Genomic DNA, 23,511 nt, shown 5'->3' with positions numbered 1-23,511 from the left:
TTAGAAGGCCTACTTTATACCATTGCCTGGAGTCTTTATAATAAGGCCTGCTGTATACCATTGCTTGGAGTCCTGATTAGAAGGCCTGCTGTATACCATTGCTCGGAGTCTTTATTAGAAGTCCTGCTATATACCATTGCCTGGAGTCTTTATTAGAAGGCCTACTTTATACCATTGCCTGGAGTCTTTATAATAAGGCCTGCTGTATACCATTGCTCGGAGTCTTTATAATAAGGCCTGCTGTATACCATTGCTCGGAGTCTTTATAATAAGGCCTGCTGTATACCATTGTTCGGAGTCTTTATAATAAGGCCTGCTGTATACCATTGCTTGGAGTCTTTATAATAAGGCCTGTTGTATACCATTGTTCGGAGTCTTTATAATACGGCCTGCTGTATACCATTGTTCGGAGTCTTTATAATAAGGCCTGTTGTATACCATTGTTCGGAGTCTTTATTAGAAGGCCTGCTGAATACCATTGCTTGGAGTCTTTATTAGAAGGCCTGCTGTATACCATTGCTTGGAGTCTTTATAATAAGGCCTGCTGTATACCATTGCTTGGAGTCTTTGTTAGAATTCCTGTTGTATACCATTGCCTGGAGTCTTTATTAGAAGGCCTGTTGTATACCATTGCTCGGAGTCTTTATTAGAAGGCCTGCTGTATACCATTGCTCGGAGTCTTTATAATTAGGCCTGCTGTATACCATTGCTCGGAGTCTTTATAATAAGGCCTGCTGTATACCATTGCTTGGTGTCTTTATTAGAAGGCCTGCTGTATACCATTGCTCGGAGTCTTTATAATAAGGCCTGCTGTATACCATTACCTGGAGTCTTTATTAGAAGGCCTGCTGTATACCATTGCTCGGAGTCTTTATAATAAGGCCTGCTGTATACCATTACCTGGAGTCTTTATTAGAAGGCCTGCTGTATACCATTGCTCGGAGTCTTTATAATAAGGCCTGCTGTATACCATTGCCTGGAGTCTTTGTTAGAAGTCCTGCTATATACCATTGCTTGGAGTCTTTAAGTACGTCCTGCTGTATACCTTTGCTTGGGGTCTTTAGAATAAAGCTGTTGTATCTCCTTACCTAGTGTGTTTGGTAAAAGGCCTGCTGTATACCATGGCTTGGAGTATTTAGAATAAGGGCTGTTGTATCCCATCGCTTAGTGTCTTTAGAATAAGGCTTGCTGTAGCCCAATGGGTTGTTTTTGTTTTTGCGTTGTTAAGGGACATTAAAAAACCAAGGGTAAACAATGTTATTTCGTAGTTTATGTGTTGAATATTGGATTGGAAATCTCTATCAATACCAACAACGAATACCGAAATACCATCATGCAAACGAAACGTAATTCTAATTCCTCAACATGATAAAACGAGGGCAAATATGGAAAAATATAGATTTTCATGGATACCTTTTAAAACGTACAAGGTGAACAGGTGTTCCGGAGGGATGAGCGTCTTCTGCATCACCGACGACACCCACCGTTAAAATCTAGGTCACGGCGACACCCACCGTTAAAATCTAGGGCACGGCGACACCCACTTCGACCATGAAAAATTAAGACCAAATACGGAAGGAATAAGCCCTATCCTATGATAGATATTGATAGATATTGATATACTACAGGGTTAATACTTTTGTGAAAATAAGAAACTCTAGATTCAGGAACTTAGTGTAAAAGTACTATAGACAGAGGCTAAGACTGACACTTAAACCTTATACTCTTCATAGCTTTTTCTATATAGACCGCCTAATGGCAATATTGAAAATTGCGATAATGTCGCTAATGACCCATTAAAAGCTTAATAGAATTACGCATTCCTTGTGTAAAGTAGAAAGATACATATCAGCCTAAGGGTAAGCTTGTTATAAACCAGGCCCGAAACTTTTAAAATTCTTAGTCTGTGGGATAATTTATCTATTTACACAAGAGTGATTGATTAGTTTTCTCAAATACTTTTCTGTCGTTAGATACCATAGTGAACGGCATAATAATACACCTCAGCATCATCGATAGCTTGGTATGTACGACAAAACTGATGAGGTTAATCGACTGTGATACGGTTACCTAAAATAAAATGATGACGTCATCCAGCTGGGGTTATGACGCTTTCAGATAAAGGGCCAATGCGCTATGCTACTTTTTCAAAACAAAAACTAGGAATGAACCCGTTAATTGTGATATTCAAAGAATCTTCCATCCCACATTGAACATCAAACCTAGTGTTTGACGAATTAAGAATCTTATCCCGAGTGATGAGATATATTTACTATCATATTTCAAACTTTTGAATGATTTACGTGTAATTTTCTACGGTAATTTGCAGCCAAATTATTTAGTTTATGTTACTGAATCTCTTTCTGACGGAATTATCTTCTAAACAACGATCTATATTTCTTCTTATATTTGTATTCCTACAAATTTAACTGTACTATAAGCTTCGATCTTGTATCAGTGTCGAGAGCATTTACAGCTTAAACAGACTTTTTAATATTGAATACATTAAGTAGTATAGAATAAATAAATAAACGAGATAACAAAGTTGTTGATAAGCTTTCATTATCACTCCTCCAATGTTTAACAACATACAAAATTAGTGGCAGTAACAGTATAGCATGATATCACCAACATATTCCATAATATTGAATTTAAATTAAATCAAAACAATTTGGTGAAATATTACTTTCGTTTTCTCTTCTTTCCAGTAGTAATGATTTATATACACTTTCCTAAAACATTGTCTTCATTCCAGATACAGTACCAGATATACATCAAGATAAAAGTGTTTAAATATTTCCCTTTATGGATAGTTCTATGATGCAAAACCCAGCTTAATGTTAATAAATTGTATCCATATTCATATTTTACTATAAATAAGAGTTCTTTTATGTATTTATTGATATGTTTCACTTAAAATTTGAATCTTTCTAAAAAAAAAAAAAAAACGACGCTCCCGCGCACACACACGCGCGCACATACGCACACACACACACACACACACACAGAGGTACAAAAGGAACAATGCACTACGATAGGCCTGAGTTAGGTAGCTCCAATACTTCGCTGATTGTGTAGAATATACTGATATATATAAGACATCTGTTGATTGTTATCTTGACACTTGAAGGGTCTCTTTGACAATGTTTCAGACTTAACAATAACAATATAACAATACATGCCTAACAATGCCAGTCGTTAAACCGTATGACAATATGTATTCATCACAAATGCTCAAAAATAAGAAAATAGTATCCACCGTATGGCGGTTTCGCTGGAACACATAACAATATATTCACTGTATGATGACACATACTGCCGAGAAAGAGAACAATACGTAGCCTATATTGCAGTTTCGTGAGTAGTTTTATGACTGCATGCGTTTACATTTGTCCTTGAGCAATAAAGATGTTGACTGTGGTCAGAAACGTTGGACGTATTAGACCCTGACCGCCGGCACACCATTCTTAACACAATGTTACGGAACTTTTGACCAGTGGCACAATACAGGAAAAAGTTAATGGAATGATTCAAATACATGAGCAGCTCAGCTATGGTTCTAATTAACCAACACTTAGCCAATATGGCGGCATCATTTTTAAATTCGTCCTGCCAGACACGTGTCACAATCATAACGATATTCATGGGTAAGGTTGTTATAAGAAATGTAAACGATATCGTCAACAACATCACGGTTAGTTTGGTGTTACTGTCTTTCATACATCGCCGGCTTTCAGCTTTCATTAGCGAGCCGTTTTGTAGTACATCCCGACCGTACGTCGCCTTTATAACCTGCCGAATTATCATAATATTTAACATAACGATGATTAGCGTAGGCGAGAAGGAATATAACAAGGCATCTATCCAAGGCCATACGACCTCCACTAGTCGTTTGTGTGATAAGGCACCGTCACACTTATACACAATGTGATTATTATAAATTTCTTTATTTAAATCCACTGTCCAAAGTAAATGAATATTTATAGTTAGGAATAGCAATGCTAGTAGACACACGATTTTCCTGGCTCTGGCAATATTACAGAAGTAGGATGCTCGGAGAGGATGACATACCACTATGTAGCGTTCTATCGTAACAGCGACTATCAACCAGACGGAATACTGACTTGTACTGTAGGCAAGAACTGCTATCAGTTTACACAACAAACGGGATTCTGTTTGTATATCGATGTTAATTATCTCCCCTAGCCACTTCCGGAATAAACCAATCAGCAAAACAAACGAATCTGCAATGGACAGGGCAGCGAGGAATGTATTTGTGGACATGCGATTCATAGTTTTGTGGCGGAGAATTAAAAAGGATAAAACATTTCCTACAGTTCCAAGAAACAGTAACACAGGCGGCATGTACACCGCCATTGCTGTATGAATGCGATACTCCTTGTACTGATTCAAGTCCTCCTGGTTGATAGCTTGCTGGTGCTCAGGTATGAGCCCTGCTAGTTGCATGAGGTCCCAAATCTGTTCATGGCTAAGATCCTCGTCCGAGATCGACACATTGTTGCTATCGAGGAACTGATGCAGTATTGCCAATATAACGGAGATATTGGCTTTATAAATGTCAACCCCCTCGTCCATTTAAGCATCTGAAACTGAAGAAGCATTACAAAATTAGAAAAAGACGCAAAAGCTGTACATGTTTTTCTCAACGGCTGTGGAAATTGTAATGAAACTGAAAATTTAGCTATTCTCTCTGCAGTATCTAAATACATTTCTGATTCAAAAAGATTTAAATTTCATACTTGATAACTTATAACCATATAAGTATAGTACATATACAAAATGTACATGTATGTAAGCATGTTATGATATAAAAGACATACTTATATTTATTATTATTTACTATTTATTATTATTTCCTTTTACAAAATATGCATGTGTAGTGAGATATAAATAAAAATGATGTACATTTTGTATATTGTGATATACTAGTAGTAATGAATGAATTTTTACAAAGATGGTATATATATTGATACCATGAAACTTGTACCATATAATTTAAAGCTACTTGCTGCTTCTGCCTACTTTTTTCTATATATTAGTCATATGGTTGTTTACAGTGGAGAGTGTGGCTTGGTGGTCAAAGTATATATATTTCTACCTACATGTAAATATTGTGAGGCAGCTCCTGTTAAGTACTATTCTCAGTCAAATAATCATTTCAAACTTTATATTTAACCTTTAACCCAAACAATATAAACTATCTGGTGATATGGAATTTCTAAATTTCATCAGAGGATGGCCAGTGTGATGATGAAATGGACTATGTGGCCTGTATCTGTTGGGATAAGGAAATTCAATATCATCAGATGTTTATTCCATACAGTTTGTATGTTAGATTTTATTCAATTATGATATAAATGCCTATTCTGTCTTTTTGCTTTAAATAACGTTTTACCTATTTTAAAAGGTTAGAGTATTCTCTTCATAAAACAAAATTAATACTAATCTAATGGATCTGCCTCTTTGTTAAGCATTGAGATTGTAATATGTAATGTGTTATATTATGTCCATGTTTGTACCATTGTGTATGTTACTGTTTTGGGAGAGGACTTATATAGGCTTTGCCTGCTGTCCAATCCTATTGTCCTTGTGTCAATAAAATGTTTTGAAATTGAAATTGAAAGCTGTACAAGATGATTTCAGCATTATATGTAATAAAACAAAATCAAAACAAGTCGTTCAGGCCAGGATTGCGTTTATGCACGCAAACAGGTTCATGGAAAATCTCGTACAATCGCCTCAATGATTCGGCAGTTTCCATATCAAGCACGCCGTGTCTTGATTAGTTTTTGTCAATAAGGCTGTTCATTTCTCTTATGAATCAAATTTATTTAAGAATGAGATCAAAGGCTGATGTAATTTGATGTGTTGATTTAATTCGTATTTTTGAGATAAAATATATTCAAAACTGATCAAAACAAATTTTCTGCCAATCAAAACCCGATATAGATTTCATCAAATTTTATTGTACAACAAACCATCAGATGAGATAGCAGAAAAATCCTATACAAATCTTCCCCAATACTGCTGTAGAGGTTATGTAATGGTACCGGATTGCTAACGATCGGGAGCTTAGAGGATGGCATGGCTCAGTAGGCAATACAGATTTAAAGTTGCTTATACGGATTCTTCATTAATATAAGGGAGACAGGATCGTATTCTTACTATTAACAAGTAATGGAGAAGATTGCAATTACAAAGTCTTAAAAAAACCCAAAGAATAACAATATAACGAAACTATAACTCAAACTCAAAATCGATAAGGCGGGGGCAAAATATCAACAAAAATATGGATTTGTCTGGGGACTCCTGAAAACGAAGGATAATAACCAAAAGCTCGAGAAAAGTGATAGTCTTCTACTTCACCGACCTCATCCAAAATACCAATCTAGATCAGATCTGGGTTAAGCCATAACCTCAGACGAGTTATGGTCGTGATAAGTGATGGTCTTCTACTTCACCGACCTCACCCAAAATACAAATCTAGGTTAGATCTGGGTTAAGCCATAACCTCAGACGAGTGCTAGGGTGGTGACAACGGAACAACTAGCCACATCAACATGCATCCAATACTTCTGGCTTCATAATACATAAGACATGAGATTATAATGTCCATCATAACACTTCCCCGTGGTCTTCATCAAACCGTTATTTCTCGAAAGAGCTAGTATTTAATCTCTTAAAATTGATAATCCCCCTCTCATCCGAGTATCATGGATATGATGGATGAGAAGGATTCTCTGTATTGAAGCCCGATGGCTGGGTGGTTAAAATATAAGGTCAGTGTCACGCACCTATAGGTAAGACAAAGTGCAATTTTAACTCAAACTGCCGAAGGGCGAGAATGGAGGAGAATGCATTTAAGTGTTTCCTCAGTTATCAATCAAGTATACTTTCCCTAGCAAAATCACGAAGCACAGCATGGCTATCAAGAAGGACGGCAAGGTAACGTCGGTCTATCTGTCTGTCCGTGTCAAATGGAACTAAAAACCCATAACCTCAAAATATAGCACTTGCCACTGAAATGGAAGAATTTCATTACAGAACAACACAATTACATACATACCAATGTACGACGTTGGACTAAAGAACAAAGATCAAGATCAGGGCAAGGAAAATGTCTGTCTGTTCGTCCGTAAAACAAAAGACTTCTTTTCATGTATAATGTATAACTTTATATCCTGAAAAAAACCAATAGCAATGTTTATGATATAACTACTTACTATGTGTACCTTTACATTACTTCCCTTCCTTTAAAACAAGTTCTGGTCTCGTATGGTCACGTACCTTTTGTGAGTAGGATGAATACTGTCCGAGAAGATCAATTTCCTTCAGTAAGTAGGAGAGATACAATATATTCAAATAGGTATTGTCCTTCGGTTGACAAAGTACTTACATACTTTCAAAATTTTACTCACTTAATCACCCAAAGTACTTTGTTATAAGATTGGCAGAAACATGTATCCTTTTTAAGAGGTTTTGCTGAAAGACGAAGCGATGAAACTACACAATCGACTGCCCATGACGTACATGTAACTGTAAAATCAATGTCCAGGTACAACCCTCAGTAGACATCATAGCCGCTGTAGCCGATGCTAATTGATACGGTTCACAGTGGCAGGTAGTATCTACAGAGATCGTTGTTGTTTCTATACAGCGAACACCTGTCATCCAGGCGGACTTTTCATTTAAACACAAAAAAACAATTAAACACCATCCGCTAATGAATTTCACGAGTACATTTTATAGTTTAGTAAATAAGGAGACGGGGAAGTAATTGTTCAAACTATATCTAGCATTTGCTATTCTTTCCTGATAATATTATTTTACAAATGGAAAAGAAACAAGTGCAAAGGAGAATGGATACGGAATCACATACCTGTAAAAAGTGTTTAAGGCCCCAAAGGTGCCATCTTAAAGGATGTTTTGCGTCGAAACCAGAAAAGTATTATATATATAAATGATAATTGAAATTCTGGGGTTATTTCAACTTCTTATCCAGATTCTGGAGTTTCTTCCCAATTTGAGTTTTTCCCTAACCAAGGCCATTGGCATCACTGACGAGTTCTTGGCCGATACATATGTATGATACATAGAGGTTACACAACTAGTGGTTGTTGGATATGGAATTTATTTCACACGAGTAAGTTATTTTTTAAAAGATACAAAAGACACGAGCTTTAACTTTTACAAAATAACTTACGAGTGTGAAATAAATTCCATATCCAACAATTTCGAGTCGTGTGACCTGTTTCTACCACAATAATATCGGCTTGAATCAAAGGGAAACGTGGCCAAGTATAATTTCGCGTATGCAAATAAAGTGTACCAGTGACGTCCGGGACCTGGTGATGTGACGTCATTAGCTTATTGATGACGTCAATAACAATTGCATCTTGGGTCAAAGTTCACCGTGTTAGCCAATCAAAATGCGTACAGAGCTTATACCACGTGTGGTATAAACAGATTGTTAATCAACAGCTGCAATGATTAACTGATGGTCTGAGAGTTGAATAACACAGGGTATTGTGGTAGAAATAGAGGTTACACAACGAGTGGTTGTTGGATATGGAGTTTATTTCACACGAGTAAGTTATTTTTTAAAAGTTACAAAAGACACGAGCTTTAGCGAGTGTTTTTTGCAACTTTTAAAAAATAACTTACGAGTGTGAAATAAATTCCATATCCAACAATCACGAGTCGTGTGACCTGTTTCTACCACAATAACATCGGCTTGAATCAAAGGGTAACGTGGTCAAGTATAATTCCGCGTATGCAAATAAAGTGTACCGGTGACGTCCGGGACCCGGTGATGTGACGTCATTAGATTATTGATGACGTCAATAACAATTGCATCTTGGGTCAAAGTTCACCGTGTTAGCCAATCAAAATGCGTACAGAGTTTATACCACGTGTGGTATAAACAGATTGTTAATCAACAGCTGTAATGATTAACTGATGGTCTGAGAGTTGAATAACACAGGTTATTGTGGTAGAAAGTTTAATAAATAACTCTCTGCTTTCAATCTTATTGGAAGGTGCACACATTTGTCTTGTTTTAATACATTGTCAGATGAAGTCTTTGTGTTATAAGATTGATCATTATTATTGATATACTGTCGTTCAAGATTTCAATAGGACTGTAGTGAAGACACATAACAGATTAGCATTATTCAATACAAGTTGAAAGCTCGATAACGTAGAGCAAAACGTGAATTCAACTGCAGTATACGGCTGTTTCCTTCTTGTATGACCCGTCAGTGATGCTTACTGCGTAAATGAACTAAAATATATTAGACATATGATAGGAGTTATATAACACAAACGATATGATATTTAAGAGTGTGACGTTTTGATGACTATAATCATCAGACTTATGACCAATGTGAAGCGTACAAGCACTGACATATGTAGTGTCCGAGATGGTAATGATCCTATAGACGCCGAGTTCGAAATTAGTGTGAAAGGATGGTAAAAAAATGAAATAGTATAAAAGATTGGTCAAATCGTCTTCGCTTTGTTTTAACTGGATATAGATGTGCGGGAGTTTGTGCCCCCTCCCCCGTCTCTATTTAGTACTACCGGTGTATCCATCATCATTACCTAGATAAGAAAGAAATACCAGCAAAGCAATCTAGACAGGATAGTGCAAAAGCAATACAGTTCAACAGTTTACATTATTTTCCATATTGGATTTAAAGTGAGTGCTTAAACACATAAAAGGCTTTACATTGTGTTATTGCTGCATTAGATCTTCTTTGGTAATGGACCTGAGGAGCGTAAAACGATAGTTCAAAATGTACTGTGACCGATTCTTCTATTTTTGTGTCTAGTTTACTTGCATTTCGTTAAAGATTTTCTCACTCTCCACCATACAGATTGTAGATCCGCATGACAAGTTAAATAACCTCATTAGCTGAAGGTTGTTTGATATCTTGTGTTGCTCTTATTCTCAAACTATGTTTTGCCTCCTCTTCGACGCTCTGAGTTTGATTTGATTGGGTTAAATAAACTCCTGCTTTATTAGTCTCTCTGATACTGACCGTTACTATTTATATGTGAAAACATATCAAATGGTGGTGTATGGGCTGACATAAAGAACAGAAACAATAAACAACATCAAAAGCAGTATATGGTGTTAGCAATAAAATGTGAGATTTTTTTTTTTTTTTGTGACGTATATATTCAAATTAGGTTTCAATGATGTTCTAAAGCAGAAAACGCCTTTCCGAACGGGTTACTTTTATATAGTTCCCATATACGTCATCGTTTTAATATCTTCTTCTCATATTTTTTTTATTTTGAATTAGAAAGATGATATTGTTTTCTTATATAGTTTACTGATATATAGTGAATTATATAAACTTCTGAGAGCTGTTACACATGACGTAAAATATCAGTGTTTGTTTGATATAAAAAATCTTAGCGACAATGAAAAAATAATCGGCTGTTAATTAAAATTTTGACCGTTTTATTAGATAAGTAACATCTGGGCCTGATCAATAGCCCCTTATATATTTTTGTTCAAAGGGAACAAAGATTCATCATTGATTATTTAGCCAGAATTGTCAACAGTGTTAGATTATGCATGTTCTATATATCTGGCAAAGCGAAGGTAATAAAATCTCCGGATGAAATAAAAGTGGTCATAAGAAAACGTCTCGTAGAATCAAGTGGTAAGTACCGAACCAATTCTCGGTATCTGAGAATATCAAACACATACTGATATGTGGCGAATCTGGCGCCTGAAGTGTTGTGATGGTTATCTATAGTGTCAATGCCAGCCCTCCATATAGAATATGTTTTATCTCTGTACATGTAATTTATTCTTTTATAGGAACACCACATGGCACATCTTTTCTCTGATATGGCATTGTTGACGAAAATATCCCCGATTTTATTTCCATGCTAATGTAATAAGGGCATTATGACTCCTTTATTTATTAGTATGTTTGTGTACAGCTGCTTTTATTTCCCTTTGTGGTCGACTGACTATGAACATCCTTGTCATGTACTTATGAATAAAATAGAAATAAAAGAGCTGATAACGAGATGCTTATTTCAAGTATCTCAAAATGGTACTGGCGGCTTTGATCCATTAAACATATCAACTGATGGGTGTAATATGCGTGGGATAGGAACAACAATACTTCCTAGAATATGGACACACGACGTGAATGCCGTTAGGATAAACAAGATGAATCACTTCTCACGTTATGTTAATTCAGATGACGTTCAATATAATTATATATATACACAGTATATTGATTGTTTTATCGGTTTTTTTAAAAAGCCATTTCATGGCTATGGTTGATGATGAGACACTTTACAGTGCCATCCCACTGAATTGCCATAACTGAACATGGTAGATTTCGTCCCAATCAGTCAAACTATACTAGAAGCGGTAAAACACTTTCTTACATTGAACGTGAACGAGAGAGAAAAACTCAAAAAGCAATAAATAAAACTGTATATGAGCAAAATGTATACGTTTAATGGTGTTCTGGATAAAGTACAAGGTGAAGAAGACAAAGTGTCCCGTTTGGTAAGCGTCTTCTACTTCTTGGACGCCAACAGCAAAAGAAGATCAATTTCCCATTTAGTCACATTCTTAAAATAATAACTTATACGGTGACAACGGAATGCCCTAGATGGTACTAAGAACGAGAAAAGTAACCTCTTCTACATTTGCATCTAATGATTATTTATCTCACAACAATTGAATGTACAGCTATAATAATCCTAGGTATAAGAGCAGAGCTGGGTTGTTGTTAAGCAGATTACCTTACTGAGGAGTTATGATAGCTCTGTCAATAAGAGCGCGGCCAACGTAATCTCAGGTGGTGATCTTAGTTCGTTATTCGACAACCCTACCCGGATCGGTTTGTGTTTCTCAGGAAGCTGAACAACGAGTTTACCTGTAATGTCGTGGTTATGTCCATTGGCAATACACTTAACACGTATTGCTCTGAATGGCATGCGACGGACCTCCCACATGTTGTTCAGTGAGGTAGTCACCAACTACTACAAGGATACCCCGCCTCATAATGAATGGCTGTTGACGTGGGGATAAACCCAGCAAACTAACAAATAATACTCGATGTTGACGTTACATGATATGATAAAAGAGAAAATTGACAAAGACATGGCGTTAAATTTTGCCTAAACATTATCATTGTATTAGATCTTCATGTGTTATAAGTCAAAGAAATGGACATGGAGGGCGTTCATACATAAAACACACGTTAGCGCTAAATGTAACGTTTTCTGTTTGTATTGTTTAAAATACATTCGTTTGTCACCCGATACACAAAACGTAAAACATTTGTTTGATATAAAACATCCCAGCAGGCAATTGGAAAAGTTTGTTTTTTCATTACAATCACATCTGGACCCGATCAATTACTTATATAGTGTTTTCAAAGGTAACAGGGAGATTAAACTAAATCTATATATCGGGCAAAACGAGATGGCTTATTTAATAGAGGAACTTCTTCGTACAATATAGTTTATTTCATTTTCCTGTAGATCGATGATGTTCTCAAAAAGGGATATTATTGAATGTCAAAGAAATAGTAAATTACTATATTTCTGAAACACAGGGGTATAGTGGTTACTGTGTGGATATTATACATGTTTACTTTCTCCGTGGTTTCTTTATTAGGAAAACACATTGAGGTACAATAGGGAAATAAAACGCTTACAAGACTTTCCAACAGATTATTGGTATACCCATGTACGTCTCGCTTAGCCGACTTGTTTTGGTTTCATTAGAGGCTAGTTATGCCTGTTTTAAATTGCTTGTCAGAACCAGATCATGCAAGTTTGTATATATTCATGTGCAGATGTATTGAAGATATTTTGTATTTAAATAACAACACCCTTATTGACCACGTCGATCGGATATCCCATTGTAATTTGAAATCAATTACATCAGGGACTCTTCAACACCAGCCACTGACCTCGACCATGTAACCAAAGCTCTATAATAAGTCTGAACTTTCAATTATTATTTATTTCTCATTTCTAGATAGTAACATCCCTGACTCCCTAACCTTAAGTGTTTTGATGTCATTCAATATATCGCGATTTCCGTTTAAGATGTCAACTGCTGACTAGAAAACTAACAAGACATTGTTTAAGATACATATTTTAATGCAGACAATAGACAAGTTTAAAAGTTCCATAGGAATCAGTCAAATCTGGATTTCAATAGGTAGTGTTGCCGATGAATCCGGATACGCTTATGTTTCAGGAACACCTGGTCCTAATATGTAATATTTGGAGGATACATCTATAGTTTGTTCGTGTTTTCCCCTCGTTTTATCAACATTGAACTACGATTTCGTTTTCGTGTCGTCATTCTCCATCGTGTTTTACTTTTCAGTGAGGTTCTAATACGCAGACACTTTCCATAATAAAACATTAACGCTTTTTATTCGTGGAATTTCAATTATTTCTGTCCTCACATTTTTTGGTATTTTCTATGTTCCTGGTGTTAGTTGCATGTTCTTCTAATGAAGATATATCACACACCCGTTTTTTTTCGAACAGAGTTTGACATCATAAGACCGAAGGGACCTTCAAACATGTGCACCTTTACATTGACAGTCATTAAGAATGATATACTTTTTAGTAATACATTAGCCATTGACAATCGCCTTATCAAAAGCAAAATCTACACCATTATCAAATGTCAACATGGACAAATTTCCTGGCAATTACTGCATGTTTCGTTATCTGAGGCACGCAGTAGTTACTGTCGAGCAGCTGTGCTGGAAGTAATGATGACACTTTAAAGGCATACAGAACTCCTTTGTACCTGAAACCAGGAACCGAGATATTTTATGTGGTACGGATAACATTCTTCAATTATTCCAGTGAGGAAAGAAGTCGTCTACAAGTAAAACAGATTAATTATTGGCAAAGTGTCAGTGTTAGTTAGCCAAAACCCTTGATTAGGTTTTGTTCGACAAAACACCTCAAAGCTGCAAAAATCCTGTGTTTAATACCACAGGCTAAAACTGATACACTACATCTATACTCAAAGTCAGGTGTATGGCACCACACCTTAAACAGATAAATTACATTTGATATGCATATCGATTTCAAATATGCGTCAAAATAATCTAAAAATAACACATAACATCTTCAACCAAAATCAGGTGTATGACATCACATTCCAAAACCGATACACTGCATCATCTCCCGAAAATCAGCTGTATGACGTCATCTTATAACTTTATTGGTACACACAAACGATTGCTCATAATAAATACATTTAGTAATTTCAAATACTGTATTTCAAAAGAATGTGACAAGCAGGTGACGGCAGCCCTTGAGGGACAACAGTCCACCAGAAGGGTATATTATCTGCAATCCCAAAGCATTGTACAAAGGTAGACAAACACGCAAGACATCAGGGCATTTCAATACAGAAGAGACAAAAATAAATCATACTGCATTGAAGAGACCGCTCGTCTTTACGGCACCACACCCTAATGCTTGTTCATGAATTAATACCCAAACCAGATGTTCGAAAACTCTCTCTGAAATATAATGGTTTTTAATAAATATGATACATATAACTGATTTTTTTAGTTTCGCGCATGATTGCATATGATGATAAATGAGGTTTTGAGCAAGTCCTTGTGGATAGTTTACTAAATTATTCTGATTTTAGGGATAATGTCGGAGTGGTTACAAGGACATTTGTCTTAGAGACTGCATGGACGTAATATCCAAATAAAGGTTATATTGACTGTGGAACGTATTTGTATGGCTGTGATAAAAATGTCCTCTTTTATGGTTTTTGTCTAGTCCCCTATAAAATCCTTCAAGAGCTGTAGCCCTTCCAGGTCACCACCCACTAATATCCATTAAACTATGTATTATGATACCGTTAAACGTCTGTCTCCCAGTAGATCTATAACAACATTCTCCACTCTCTACCACGGCCTACATTTCTTTGTGGTGTCATACGACTATTACTTTGCGTTAGGTTTGTGTCGCCAGTCGACCCGCTATTGGCGTAATCACAGCGATTTACTGTACAAATTTGACAGAACACGTCCATTGTAGGGGCGTTTAAGACTTGCCACCTCAATAGTTACTTTGAGTCTGTGATTCGTGGTCCTCATCCTTCTGTTCATGTCTGGAGTATCACAGCCGTGTCTGGTGCGAAAGCTTGCTGATAAAAATGAAGCCAGTATTTCACGACATCCATATATGGTATTATGGCATACCAATAATATATGAATTACTGAATTTAGAAAGTCAAGGATAAACTTCCAAATACGAACCTTTTGAATATGAAAGGGTAAAATATGAATAATATGAATAATTTCAACGTCCAGTTAAACATTAAGAGATTACTGTAAGTACACTCACAGTATGGTCGGGATGTTGGCCACAAAACTAGCCTATATTCAACCTGCTTTTATTAAAACCCATCCGTCATCCATCGAAATGTGTTTCACGAAAAGGAGCTATTTGACATATAATGAAATGAGACAAACAAGCATAGCGGTTGAAGGAAGCGGTAATGCTACGATCAAGAAAGGGAATGTTCATCTTTGAAAAGTGAACAAATAGGAAAAGGAACCGTTGTTGTTTGACGTGAATAGGTTTCTCAAATTATACCTATTTCATTAATATTTGTCATAGTTTTTTTAAGGATTTCAGAGGTTATAGTAAAGATAAAAACAGTCAGTGATTTATACATATTTACACCTGAGCTATAAGCAGTTCAGCGAGATTGATATTATGAAACATGTTTTTCAGGTTGGTAAGTGTGAATGTTGATATGTTTACCACAGTGTATGATTTGAGTGTGACTTCACTGTCACCGTCATCAGACTAATAACCGGTACAGCAGCAATTTACACCTAGGTGTTATGCAAACAAATCGGCATACCGTGTTGGTCTACACTACACCATAAGCTACAGTAGTCACCGAAATGTCACGCTCAAATCATACGCTGGTTGTGACATAACCAAAGTCTATTCACAGGGGGATTAGCAGTTTTGTGAAAGTGAAACTTAGGTAAGGGAGATACAGTATTCCCTTGCTCCACATAAAAATGCAGATCATTTAGGGGGTATCAATTCTCTTCGTATAGCCAGGTACTTAGAAATGACTGTTTGGAAGCAGTCCTTTATCTATCGTCATAGGTACCTATGGTCATATCCATGATACTACAGAAAAAAGAAGATATCTAAGATGTTTGATACGTGTACAATCTTCCACAAACCATTATCGAAATCAGCGGCTGACAGGATTTTGAAGTCAATTGGCTTTTTTTCCTCTGAAGAAAGCGTCGAAATGTTTTACTGATATGTCCGTCTCCTCCTGGTATTTTGAAATCCACTTCGAAATCGATATTGTTTCTCGGTTATCGCCGGGAACGTTCCGTTATCTGCCATCTTGTCAACAAATGTCATCAGTACCGCCGTTCTTAGAAGCGCGTTGATTGGGTTATATGCGAAATTTGAAATCAAGGATTGTAGGGAAGCTCCGTCTTCTAATATTTAGGTACGAACTTGTGTTGTTAGACTGCTGTATCAAGCCAGAACGCTGATTTCGGGTTTGTTTATAATCGGCCATTCAGGATAATGGAAAAGCAAAGCAATATGCTAAAATGACATTGTACCGAGTTATTGAAACGCTACAATAAAACTCATCAGTTGACAATCACTTAATTTGGTTTAGTTAACTGGTGTTTTATGGCCTAACATAACTGTGTGGTAGAATATGGTTGTTTGTGACACTTAGAATTACGAAATGTTTCCAGTATTTCTATATACACTGTATATTAGTAGTACGTTTCTGTTTTTAAAAAATGTTTAGGACTTTGCGTCATTGCACTTTATTGCAATCCTTTATAAATTATTAAGAATTTCACTTATACCACGTATGCACGGTCTGTAATAAGTTTCCTAGAGCAGGCAGTATCCACGTTTATACGAGTCAAATAAAAGTCAACAAAAGGTTCCCATGGCGAAATGTTTTTAATATCTAAACAGACCATTTGATGGCATAGTTAAAGGTTCCACATAAACAAATCTGGTTCCCCGATGACTATCTCATCTGACTGTCTTTTTCATGTTATTGATAGGATCTAGGATTAATTGATATCGAATGAGATATTCCTGATAAAAGCTTCTAATTTAGCACGAGTTTGAACATGTTAGGAATTTAAAAGGTGTAGCCTCTTTATGTGAATTTAGTCATTGTTAGTTGATAAAAGTCGCCATCTCCATCCACTCCCGTTCATCATCCAATCCCTATTTCTTATTATCATCTTGTCAAGAAAGACTGTAAGCGTAACAACCGCAACAATAAATAAAAATCCGAATCAGGATGTCCATTCACGTTTTTGAATAGACATCATCTTTGTCTGATTAATGCATTGATTAAAACAGGAAATGAGACACACTTGTGAAGACAGAACATGTCAGAGGGATGTTATATATATATATTATTCTTTAAGAGAAAATTACATGTTTCAATAATGAAATGTCAGCTTGAGATAGCTTTGATCGATTAATTTATTTCAAAAGGTGTGAGTTGAGACAAACAGTTGTGAGTTGAGACAATATTTTGTTCGAATTTTTCCTATCAAACAGTCTTACAACTGACGTAGATGTTGTTTATTTAATTATTGAGCAATGATTGGGCAGCATACTCCAGTAAAACATTACACGCCCATGACATTACGAAATCTATTAAAATCTTGCAATAGTGTGTCCTGGGTCTTGGAAAAGTTCATTTTTAATCCAGAGATGCTAGCACGGGAGTCTGTCTGTCTAATGAATGAATCGTCTTTTCCTGTTTTTAGATGTTATAACGCGTCATTTCCTGTTTTTAAATGTTACAACGCGTCATTTCCTGTTTTTAGATGTTATAACGCGTCATTTCCTGGGCTTTTTTCTGATGTTACAACGCGTCATTTCCTGTTTTTAAATGTTACAACGCGTCATTTACTGTTTTTAGATGTTATACTATCAAACATAAGTGCTAGTTTTTCTCTCAAATAGATCAGTTTAAACAGCATTTGACAATGACAAGACGACTCATTGTTGAACCTTCTCAAAAACACACACATTAAAAAATATTACAGACTTGGCGGGTTTGGAATGTGATGTAATGACTAATGTTGTATATTACAGCTATCGTATGGTTCGGAGCCTATCTGTTATGTGGCGCCCTTACAAAGTAACCACTGACATGATCGGGTGTTTGAAATCGCCATGTAGGCGAAAGTGCGTCTCATATTTTATCAACATTTCACCAAATAGCGCATTTAAAAGTATGCTGAATAATAAACAAAACTGATTAATACAGCCGTTTCGTTCCTCTATGTCTCTACAGTGAAGAATGAAGAATTATGAAACGAAATCGTCCGAAATAAAACGTTAACATAAACGAGGTAACATACAGCGTAGGACATGTATGTGTTGCATGTTCGTACTTTAAATGATTAATTTCAGCTGTCAGACAATGTAACGATTACATCATCGAATAAACAATGCGTAGTATGTCATCATTACATGCTTTGATTTTCTTAATATTATGTTAAATTATTTGATTTTATTAATTTTATTTCATCATTATGTTATTTGGTTTTATCGTTATATGATTCCAATGCTACAAATGTTTTTTTTTTTTATTATTATCATTAAAATTATTTTTAAAAAACCTCGTGATATTATTACAACGTATCGAAATGTTATCAAGAAGATAATGAGGTTTTAAAATACTTTAATTAAGATACACAATGATATGATGAAGTTGTGCAATAATACTATAACAAAAGTGTACAGTTATTTATAATCAATTTGAAAAATGATATAATGAATTTGTACAATAATATATGAAAGTTGTAAAATAATTTCATAAATTTGCGAATAATGTAATGAATTAGCACAATAACATAATGAATTTGTACAGGACTATAAAGAATTTCATAAAATAATATAATGAAGTTGTACAATAATAGTGCAATAATATAATGAAGTTGTACACTAATGTTATGTGGTTGTGCAATCATATGGTATTTGTGAAAAACAAAATGACGGAAAGGTATAACCACGCGATTTTAAATCACATAACGATAATCATGTAATCATGAAAAGTTTATAATATAATGTAACGATAATGATGTAATCATGAAAAGTTTATAATATAATGTAACGATAATCATGTAATCATGAAAAGTTTATAATACAATGTAACAATAATCATGTAATCACGAAAGTTTATAATACAATGTAATGATGATTATGTAATCACGAAAGTTTATAATACAATGTAACGATAATCATGTAATCACGAAAGTTTATAATATAATGTAACGATAATCATGTAATCACGAAAGTTTATAATGTCAAAACGAAATAATACAACGATAACAGCGTGTAATGTAATGTTGTAATATAAATCTCGATAACGTTAAATCGTATAAAACCAACACATATAGTGATTAAAGCAGATACAATGGTAGAAGTGAACAAGTACAAAGAAAAAGAAAAATACAAATAGAAAAAGGGCATGAGACACAGGTGAAAGTATGATACACAGGTGAAAGCATGAGACACTGGTGAAATCATGACACATTGGTGAAAGTATGAGACACAGGTGAAAGCATGAGACACTGGTGAAATCATGAGGCATTGGTAAAAGCATGAGACACATGTGTAAGAATGAGATATAGGTGAAAGCATGACACATTGGTGAAAGCATGAAACACAGGTGAAAGCATCACGCAGAAGTGAAAGCATGAGACACAGTTGAAAGCATGAGACACAACTGGAAGCATGAGACACAAGTGAAAGCATGAGACACAAGTGAAAACGTGAGACAAATGTAAAAGCATGATATACTTGTGGAAGCTTGAGACACAAGTGAAAGTATGAGACACAAATGAAAGCATGAGACACAAATGAAAACATACCAACTACTAAAAGCACTGAAAACTTTATGCTGATCGATTAAAAACAAGTTTTCAAAAACAAAATTTCAAAAACAAGTTTTCAAAAACAAGCCTTGGACCGTGCATGATCGGTTTATTGACGTTACATTGTAGAAGGCGTGCCGGCCGAACGTATTGAAACAACTTCATATGGGCCAATCCCACATCCGGAGAAGCCAAGCAAAATATGTGCAATATTCTTCATGTCTGAATTCATTTGGTAAGCTTTTCCAAATGTCGGGGGCTTCATAATGCAAGGATTAAGGATTTGAGGCCATACCTTGTGGTGTTAATTTATGGCAAGGTGGTTTGGTTTGTCCTAATATCATCACAACAGCTTTAAAAATCAATGACATCATGGAGTTAAGTTGGTGATTCCTTGACTTTATATGGCTCCTTCGCAACGCATTTAATTGTTTTGATACGTATGCCAGTTTGTTTCAGGATTTGAGTGAAAAGTGGCGATGTATTCATCTATGACAAATCTCAAACAACCCCCTCCTCCCCATTTTTTCTTACATTTCTTTCAAGTTTTCTACTTCTCCTTTGGTTACAGAAGTGTCATATAAGAAGACAATTGTTAAACTGTTGAAAAAAAAATCTCGTTAAAATTGACAGTTACAGTTACAGAGAGGCATTTTACAGGTTTCTACTCCTTCATTTCTGTTGTTGTTTTTTTTTGTTTTTTTTTTTTAAATTTTATTATTACCTTGTGTGCCGACATTCTATCTGTAGCACTAGCGGTAGGATCATTATTGCCTCCACTGCAGCAGTCAGCGTCGGAATTATATATACATGTACCACATGGTAATCAAATTTGAGCAAGAAATCTATATTTGTGCTTAATAGAGTGACATTGCTGACACAATGTATTTCTGTATTGTAGACATTGAAAGAGACTCTAGGTGTTAATTGGCCTTTTTACTGATACCGCCGTGTCCAATTGCCAGACGGGGTTTTTTTGAATTGTAGACACAGGGATGTACAACTTCAGACATACAAAAACGAGGTCAGATACGGGAAAAGTTCATGGCGCTTCAAATACGATTGTGTTCACTAAACTTTTCATTTATCATTTATCGTACAGAACGCACCGATATTTAAGGTTCTTGTGATTGAGTTCTGCATCGTAAAATCAGAAAGCCCGACAAAGATTGGCCAGTCAGGGCAAATTTTCATACTGTATATTGCGTTTGTAACTCACTCCGAAATTAAGATCTCAAGTGTTGTCAGGGGGGCAAATGTATTTTGGGATCTTCAATGTTGCCTCAATAGAAGACACGATAGAAATCGCCTATTCTTCAGGGGGATCATGATACAGTGGGCCTTATTCTTGTATGGGCTCTCGAATATCCCCAGAACAGAAAACAAAGCCAGGCGAAACCACCCCGACCCTTCAAGAGGGGTGCTGATGGTGTGTGTGTGTGTGTGTGTGTGTGTGTGTGTGTGTGTGGTAGTGGTGGTGGTCGTGATGGTCGTGATGGTCGTGGTGGTAGTAGTGGTGGTAGTGGTGGTGGTAGTGGTCGTGATGGTAGTGGTGGTGGTAGTGGTGGTAGTGGTGGTGGTAGTGGTGGTGGTCGTGATGGCGGTCGTGATGGTCGTGGTGGTGGTAGTGGTGGCGGTCGTGATGGTCGTGGTGGTGGGGGCGGGGGTCACGATTAGTCGCCTCTTCAGTGAGATACAGCAGGCATATTCCCCACTTCTGCACGTGTCTAGCTAGCTGGCCATGTATCCCATTCTCAAATAGTTTAGATATCTAAGAAAATGACTGGCATGCAATTTTGTAAATCAAATGTGTCCTTCTTCTTATACATTGGTGTACGTGTAACACGTGTCTTATTCAGGTTATGTATGTGGAAAACAAGAAGCATCCATACTGAAGTTTAGAAGAGAGGCTTCTGGTTGTGAGAGGGCAGCTGCGCTCGACTTCAAAAGTATTGCAGAGATGCAATTAACACCAGTAGCGTTCTTACTTTGAAGTTCATTAAAAGATTTTAAAATGTTAGTCTTGAATGTTCTTCCAATTGTTCTATTTACCCCAGGTGCTGAATTTTAGTCTCCTAGTCTATTATCGTTATTATTATCTCTGTATATCTTGTTCGTCCATTCTCTTTCTCGGTGACTGTTCCTTTCACGTCAGGCATGATAATTTTGTTTTCACTCTTTATCCGGTCATTAGCCTCTTTCGCTACACCATAGTTTGAATTATTTTCTTTTAAGGAGTCTGGGTGTTGAATTACTTGTTTCGCATCTGTTGTTTTACTCAATTCGTCTTTAACGATCTTTTCGTTTTTTCTAACCTCCACAAAGTTCACACTTCCTTTCCAAAGCGTTCTCCAATTTCTGTAATCTTTCATTGTATACAAGGATCATTTATTATTCTGTGTATATTCTTTACCATATTTATGTTAAATGGTGGATAGAACATATCGAATCAGATTTTGTTAAGATCACGTATATGTGGTTATTCACCGACAGGTATTTCGCGCAAAAGTGCTCCTTACAACATTGTACTTTTAGGGACTTACTTCTGAACAAAGTTTATATTGTAGTCCTTGATCCTGTTGAGTTGACGATGAAATGACGGAAGACACTAATTTACATTTTCTTTGACCTATTGTCTGCTAGTCTTTCTTGCATTGTTCTGCACAACTGCACAAAATTTGTCACGGTTCCGTATCTTAAACTCTAGAATATAGAAATGTTCTCTGCATAAATATTAAGCAGCAAACAATTGCGCCTGCCTCCTAAATGGTTTATGGTTCCGTCGTCATCGCCAAGGTTCTCATTTTCATAACGTAACATAACATTGATTTGACCTTGATTTTTATGATGGATATCAATGATAGAGCAAAAAGACGCTTACTACCCTGGGATATCTGGTTTATTTTTCTTGTATATTTTCCAAGAAAATATTATTTTGTTTATTTCTACTAGTTTCATTGATTTTCAGTAATGCATGTCAGCATTCTCTGTATGGTTTTGTTAAAAAGCCAATATTTAATGTCTTAAAATAGCATATTCAGGTATAATTATGTACACTAATTGTGTCTGGGTGCACACACTGTAAAGATAAGGCCTGCTGATAAGTTCTAGTCTCAGTGCGTGTTGTATGAACTTAAACCAGGTTACAAATCTTGTGCTGCCACGTGCGGTGGTGAGGTCCAATTAGCCACTGGTCCGTATGAAATGAACATTACCTAATATAAGGCTCTTTAACATTACTATTGTAGTTATTGATCGTATAATCGTCGAGAAGGACACATCCTGCCGAGGGCTAGTCTAATTAAAAGAAAACCATTACCTTCGCTCTATGGACATGGCTAACCTCCAGGTAGACTATCACTACACACTGGTCCCATTGATACTGTAGTTGTATTTCTAAAACCTCCCGTACTGCAATTACAGTCTGCTTACAGATAATTACGCAGATCGGAAACATTATCAAGGAGAGAATGAAGGTATCCACCAAGTATGAATTCATGTCGGTTGAAGTTTTGACCCCTCCATTTTAGGG

General features: G+C 36.0%; 1 protein-coding gene across 1 annotated transcript; it reads right to left on the bottom strand.

Annotated features, from left to right (window-relative positions):
* Positions 1 to 2,540: 2,540 nt before the first annotated feature.
* On the bottom strand, positions 2,541 to 7,529 carry LOC117338395 (probable G-protein coupled receptor 139). The gene is made up of 2 exons (XM_033899742.1): positions 7,309 to 7,529; positions 2,541 to 4,610 (listed from the first exon to the last, which is right to left on the bottom strand). Exon 2 carries the CDS (start codon positions 4,594 to 4,596, stop codon positions 3,343 to 3,345), a length of 1,254 nt encoding a protein of 417 aa, XP_033755633.1. The 5' UTR covers positions 4,597 to 4,610; positions 7,309 to 7,529; the 3' UTR covers positions 2,541 to 3,342.
* Between the last annotated feature and the right edge of the window lie 15,982 nt (positions 7,530 to 23,511).

The sequence above is a fragment of the Pecten maximus genome, chromosome 11 (genome assembly GCF_902652985.1).
Source record: "Pecten maximus chromosome 11, xPecMax1.1, whole genome shotgun sequence".
Taxonomy (NCBI): domain Eukaryota; kingdom Metazoa; phylum Mollusca; class Bivalvia; order Pectinida; family Pectinidae; genus Pecten; species Pecten maximus.
This window is presented reverse-complemented; position numbering and strand designations above follow the sequence as displayed.

Excerpts from the sequence above, each read along its gene's own strand:
- LOC117338395 (XM_033899742.1), bottom strand. The coding sequence starts at position 4,596 with ATGGACGAGGGGGTTGACATTTATAAAGCCAATATCTCCGTTATATTG.